Source organism: Trematomus bernacchii, unplaced genomic scaffold (genome assembly GCF_902827165.1).
Source record: "Trematomus bernacchii unplaced genomic scaffold, fTreBer1.1, whole genome shotgun sequence".
In the NCBI taxonomy this organism is placed as follows: Eukaryota; Metazoa; Chordata; class Actinopteri; order Perciformes; family Nototheniidae; genus Trematomus; species Trematomus bernacchii.
Window position 1 is genome coordinate 13,373,895 of NW_022987313.1, and position 6,813 is coordinate 13,380,707.

General features: G+C 40.7%; 1 protein-coding gene across 1 annotated transcript; it reads right to left on the bottom strand.

The window, feature by feature from the left end:
- Positions 1 to 2,690: 2,690 nt before the first annotated feature.
- LOC117479258 (zinc finger MYM-type protein 1-like) lies at positions 2,691 to 6,813 on the bottom strand. The gene is made up of 3 exons (XM_034126275.1): positions 5,195 to 6,813; positions 4,955 to 5,066; positions 2,691 to 3,782 (listed from the first exon to the last, which is right to left on the bottom strand). The coding sequence occupies exons 1-3, from the start codon at positions 6,703 to 6,705 to the stop codon at positions 3,243 to 3,245; spliced, it is 2,163 nt and encodes a 720-aa protein (XP_033982166.1). The 5' UTR covers positions 6,706 to 6,813; the 3' UTR covers positions 2,691 to 3,242.

Sequence of the window (6,813 nt, forward strand, 5' to 3'; positions counted from 1 at the left end):
AACAATAATATATCAAAAACCTTGTGTTCATTTTGTTGAGGTCAATTTCTTAGCAAATGAAGAAATCGATGTATACAATATTCCCAATGCTTGTCAGAAATTATTTAAATTGTTTTTGTTCTACTAGGCCACGTCTCAAAGTTCCCTCCCGCCACAGAAGGGCAAAAATAAAGTGAGACAGAAAATTGGAAACAAAAGTATCATAGAATTATGAACAGCTAGAGTTGCAAATAAAATGACATAATGGGGAGCTGAATTTAAGGAATGTATTTTTCATAATTGTAACTTTACTCTCAAAAAGCAAATGCCTGGCACTAATATTCTTCCGTACTTGTCACATTTGTCATATTTTCACATTAAATCTCAAAACAAACTTCTATAAATCTCATCTGCAGGCCCCATGGCATTTGAAAAAATAATTCAATGTGGCCAATAATACAGGTGTGTTGGAAACAATCACATCAATGGAGTGCACACACATTTCTTACATTTGTGATCATTTTAGACTATAGGCGATTAGCATAGTTTATCAAAAAGCCTGGAAGCAGAGTGTAACAGCAAGCCTGGCTCATTCCTCACTTATAATAATATGGGAATAGGTGCAGTTCTCAAAAAGTCACACCACTTCTTTAGAGATTAGGCTCCTTATTGCCTTCAGAATCACAGGAACAAGCTGTATCTAGCATCTTAATCCCATTCTTAATTGTCTTAATGTGGCATGCTGTGGCTAGAGTCCTAAATAGATGTGTCGGACTAAGTTGTCCTCTGTTCAACTGATATAGAACAGGTTTTGTGCTAAACTTAGCATGTATCCTTGCTGCATGCTAATTATAGCAACAGTTAGGCAGGATGTGGGGATCCCTGGGCACTATATCAAGATTAAGGGATAGTGGAGCAGGCTCCCAAAAATATGAAACTATGTGAAACATTGGTACAGATATGAGGATCCTTATCATTTCACTTTGCTCCTTCAAACCACTGGTCGAAGTAATTATAGACTGAGTATGGAGGAAAAGTTACTAAATGACTTCTTATCACACTTTAACATGGGTTTCTATATGTGAAAATGTGTATGAAACGTAGAGCTTTCAGTCACACAGTGTATCTAACCGCTGTTGTTTTCAATATTCCACACAGAGGAACACAGAGTCCCATGCATGCATGACTCTTGTTTCCTTTGACATATTACTCTCCGGATGTGCAGATTTGCCGGCTATCCCCTTCTCCTCTCTTTCATCCTTTCTCCTCCGCTCCCACCTTCCTGTGTCTCTTATTTGATCCTGGTCTCTGTGTTCATTTCGCAAATGTCGCCCTTGCTCTCGGCTGATATAGAAGGACGTGCTAATAAAAACTCAGCAAAGCACAGCCTCCTCACATACTCACATAAGCCATGTATATAAATGTCATGTTCTTGTGTGTTGTATGTGAGGGGACTGCGGATGGAAATGAGCTTAAAGCTAAAAATCCGGCTCATTTACGCTTGTAAGCATTGTTTTGTTTTAAAGTGTTCATCGATGTGCACTGTCCCGGTTCAAATAAACGATTAAAAGGTTTCTTCCACAGGTACAATTCTGATAGATGAAAAGGTTAGCTTAACTATAAAACAGTATATCCCTTTAAGCTCTGACACTGAATTACACCACAGCTCTATATATGAATATACTGCAAATTGTAAACTACCCTAACAGTGCTCTGTGCAAAATGAAGTGTTTGGTGTCATATTAAGAGGTGACATTGATTGTGATATTAGTTATTGGACTCCCACTCACCCACAGACAGGACATCTAAACATGTGTGTATTGGTTAAGGAGGGGAAGTTGATTTTCATAGAACTTTGTGTCTTTCTTGGAAAACCATGACGGTACTGGCTATTAATGTAAGAACAAGCAACACTAGCAACAAGTGTGTGTGTGTGTGTGTGTGTGTGTGTGTGTGTGTCTCTCTGTCTGTCTGTTCCTCTTTAAACCAGAGGATTAGTGGCACAGCTGGGTGTTGCCAGGCGAAAGGATCTCCCAAACTCACAGTCTGCACAGGCTGGCTCCTTCAGCTTGCTGTACCTTCAACAGATTACATTGGGGTTGCATAAGCTCAGCATGCTTTAAAAGACTGTTTTGTGGATGCCACTTGTTTCTATCAGTGTGATAAACTATTGACCTTTTGCCCAGTGTGTGCTTGAATAGCAGCCAGCTCTCTGTGTGGATAGATAGACTCTTTTTCAATTTGGCAAAAGAGGGTTAAGGTGGCATGTAACTATATCTATGTGTTCTGCCACTGCCACCTTTATGACCCCCTACTCATTTGCATATTTACATTTCAGAACAATGTAAGTAATCAACTTGGGGACTTTTTCAAAATGTATGGAAATGTACAAGACATATCTTTTAGGGGTGTTCCATCAAAATTAGGTTAGGTTTCATGGTGATATCTACAAGTAAACTATTGAGTGTTTACCATATTCACCTCAACCAATACTGGAAATGAAGAGAGGGGCACAGGTTTGTTTGGAGTCATAGTGGTTAACAACATTAGACAATGCCTTATCTGAATTACAGGATTAAGTGTGCATGAGAATGGTAAATGTTACATTTCTTTATCGGAGACTTATGTTCCGCATGTAGTGTGTTGAAGGAGCGTCCCAGAAGTGATGATGCATTCCATGATGGCTTTACTGTACATAATAATACAATAAATGAAAGGATGTTTATAGTTTAATTGATCATGGTTATACAACTTCTGTACAAAAGTGTGATTAATGGAGTTGTTCCTGTTGCTAGGCTGTGCCAAGTCTCGACAAGCTCTATACCTGACTGGCAAGGGAACACAGTGCCTTTTAAAGTCGTACAATTTGACATAGTAAAGACACTGTCATTTAACATAGCACTCTTTGGATCATGGTGTGGTTTTGAATAGAGTAAAAAGAGCAATGTCAATTCCTTGAAACATGAAACCCAAGAGTTGCTTCCTGTTCCTTTACATGGAACCGCTAAGCCTACAGCATAGAAGGCTTTGACATTTTCTTTCTTCCTCTATCTCTCACTACTTGGTATTGTCTGAGATATAAGAATACTACAGAGGAATTAAGATTTCACTGAGGACATATTAGCCTGACATGGGACCTTTAAGCAATGAATCCTGAATGGTAAATGAATGCGTGTACAAATCTATCCAATAGATGACGAGACTTTTCACTCAAAGAGACTATTGTGAACATTGGCGGCTGGTGCATCTTTTTCCAGGTGGGACTATACCAAAACTGCACCTATTTTCTGTACATAGATTTTGCCCTTGAGGGACGCAAATTTGTCCATGACTCTGTGGTTGAAGTCAGGGATGTCTTTCACAAGTTTTCTCTCCATAGAAAGCATGGCCAAGGCATTGAGACGATCCTTGGACATTGTGTTCCTGAGGAAGGTCTTGATTCTCTTCAGTGTTGAGAAGCACCTCTCAGATTCATCCGTGGTCATGGGAGTGGTGATCTGGATCTTCAGCAGTGCCACAGTCTCTGAAAAGGTGTCCTGAAGATTGTTCTGCTTGAAGAGCTGGTACAGAGCCACAGCACCCCTGCAGTTCTTAAACTCATCGTTGCTGTAGATGAGTGACAGTTCGTTTTTCAGCTTGCTCTGGTTCAGCAGTGGGTAAGCCTCCACCGTGGTGTCCAGTGCTTCTTCAGGAAAATGGCGGTTGTACTGCTGGAATTTGTCTCCCTGCAGCAGTGTAGCACTGATCAGGTGCTTGGTGAAGGAGAACCGCTGTTTGGTATGGCCCAAGATAGTGTCACAGACCTACAAAATGAAAGCACCAATTTAGTGCAATATGGAAATGTCAATATTACAATATATCAAGTTGTACCATACCAAAATATAATCTGTAAAAACGATTTGATCAATGCATACATTTGATAGGAACCATGCAAATGACCATAGTGTCACTCTAAAAGTGACAGTTGTTTCAGTGCTTGTTTCTGGCACTGTCGATATATCTTGAACATTAGGTCACCTTAGCTGTAAATACTGGTAGATTCAGGATTTATATATCGTATAGTAAACTATGTACAAGATTGCTAAGTATCAGGGTCGGTTCTAGGGGGGAGCCAGTGCCCCTGTAACACTGACTTTGGACCCCCCTGAAAATGAAAAGTGTATGATTAAACTGTTTCTTGGCTGACGGAATAGGCGGAACTAACGTTATTTGTCATTCTAGTCGGACCCATTAGAGCGTAAAAACTGTAACTATAAGTATCTGAAATAAATATGTGTACCAATAACTGTATTGCATTGTTTTCTTATGCGCAATTACTTCATACTGTCTTTGACTTTTTCGTCCTGCATTTATTGTGCCCCTCTCAGAAAATAACTGGCCCCAGCCTGGCCCCCCCCAGTCAAATTGGTCTAGAACCACCACTGGTAAGTATATATAGTTTTTTTTTATATAACTGAGATTTGTACAAAAGACTAATTAAAGGAAAAACCTGAATAAAAGAGTGGAGAAGCAAATCAAATGCAGAAGCTTCTGAGCACCAGGGCTAACTAAATAGTTTGACGAGTGTGATAATGATGTGAATAAAATGCTATGGCCGTTAGTTGCTGATGTTTTGTATACTGTGAGTGTATTGTAGTATTTAAACTGACATGACAAAGAATGCAATTAAATTCAACTTGCAATTGATTAAGTGATGTCTGTGACTGTCTCTTAGGCTGTATGTCATTTTGTTACATCTAGCTATGTTTGTTTTTCATTCTAACTGTTGGACTCAGGCCTTTTTTGTAGAGATTTTAAATAATTTATGAAAGGGGACACTTCATTTGTCCCACCTCTGTAGTTTCATCTTGCATTAGTAAGTTAGAAAATGTATTAAAAGGACCTACTTTAAGGTGTGTAATGTCTTTTCTGCACAATGCAGCACTAATACAAATGAAAACAATGTAAAAGACCACACATTTAGCTTCTATCTCACCTCTGTAGCGAGCATCTGAAGTTCACCTGGGCCCAGTGTGCGCCGTTTCTTGCCCAGCTGCTGCTGAGATGCACAGCTGCTGTATTCTCCACAGAAAGTAGGGAAGGAATCTCTGAAGAGAAAAGTTATAGCTTTAGTTGACAGGTAAAAAAATTGAAATTGTACATAATAATGTTGTTCCAGCATCGACATTACACCATTTCTGGAATATTAAACAGCACAACATACATATTAATTTACCTGATCTTTTTAACGTTGTCCGTGAACTCCTGCATGATTCCCTGAACAAAGACTGAGTTGACGGTCCGCTTCTGGAGCTGGTTGTAGAGAACATCCACATGTGGCATGATGCGATGGAACAGTTCCAGGAAGAAGCGGAAGGTATCATCCTCCAGTATTCTCACAAAGCCTCCAGCTTCTCTCGTAGTGTTAGGATCAAATTCGCCGGAGTCCCTGATGGTTTCAAAACACTGGAGGAGGTCATCTTTGTGCTCAAACACAGTCTTCACAGTACAGCTGTGGAAGTTCCATCTCACCGTGCATGCTCTTGGGAGTCTGTGGGCCACCACTTTATCGAGCACGTTGGTTCTCTTGGGAGATCTAGCAAAGAAACCAGAGATTCCACCCAGGTCAGAGAAGAACTGTCTCACTCTGGTGATGTGAGATGTCACCTGCTGCATGATGAGGTTTAGTTGGTGAGCATAGCAGTGGACATAGTGTGCATTCACATAGACGTCTTGAACCTTCTTCTGCACACCACCTGTGGTTCCTCTCATGACACTTGCACCATCATATGCCTGGGAAATGAGCTTGCTCTTCTGGTCATCAGGGAGAATGGAGCTCAACCTATCCAGAAGTGCGGTGGCGATGGAATCAGCTGTGGCACTCTGGAGAAATATAAACTCGAAAAACCTCTCTTGCACATCATGGGCTTTGTCAATGTAACGGATCACAAGGACGAGTTGACACTGAGTGGAAATGTCCATTGTTTCATCAACCTGGATGGAGACAAAGTCTGCACTCCTGATTTCTTCCAAAATGCACTCTCTCAAAACTGATAGCATACAGTCAAGGAGTTCATTTTGTATTGTCTTAGATGTTCCCTTAAACACAGTGGCAGTCTGCAGATGCTCTTTTAGAACCACATCCAGTGATGCAACAAAATCCACCAACCCTCTAAAAATATCAGGATTTTCTGAGCTTTCACTCTCGTCATGTCCACGCAGGGCAAGCTCAAAGGCACCACAGAACTTGACACAGTCTATTATTTTAGAAAGGATGTGCCGGTTTTTGTCCACCTCCTCGTTATGTCTACGGATGCCTATCCTGTAGTCTTCGTCGAGTTGGACAGCTATGTTTACTCTTCCAAACATGGCTAGTTGCATAGCATTTTCCATGTGGATTTTACTTTGTTCATGCTTTTTTGCTTTCTCTGATAGGTGTTTTAAGTCATTAACACCTTTCTGAGTCCATGCTACGTCTGATCTAGAAGTCCGGAAAAGGAGGCAGGGGAAGCAAAATAAAGTGCTGGTGTCGCTACAGCCAGTTAGCCAAGCCTTTTTGATAAACCAGCTCTTTGAGAAACAGCGATTAAAATGCTTACGTCTGTCCGTTGACTCCTGCCTAATGGCGATGTCGGGCTGATCAGGACCAAGCTTTTTGACTCTTAGTTTTCCCTCCAGTGTCCTCCCATTAAAAGGGGTTTCTTTGAGTGATTTAACTGAATTTTCCTTCTCCATATTGATCGCCATTGAAGTTCCGAGAGACGGGAGTCCGAGGCGGTGTGTAAAAATACAAAGCTGGTATTTTATTCAACATGGAACAGCATGTAAACAAACTCAAGCCCGGGGAAACTGACT

Excerpts from the sequence above, each read along its gene's own strand:
- LOC117479258 (XM_034126275.1), bottom strand. The coding sequence starts at position 6,705 with ATGGCGATCAATATGGAGAAGGAAAATTCAGTTAAATCACTCAAAGAA. Across the intron at positions 5,067-5,194 it reads GACAACGTTAAAAAGATCAG|AGATTCCTTCCCTACTTTCT; the intron begins GTAAATTAATAT and ends TTTTCTCTTCAG. Across the intron at positions 3,783-4,954 it reads TTCAGATGCTCGCTACAGAG|GTCTGTGACACTATCTTGGG; the intron begins GTGAGATAGAAG and ends TTCATTTTGTAG.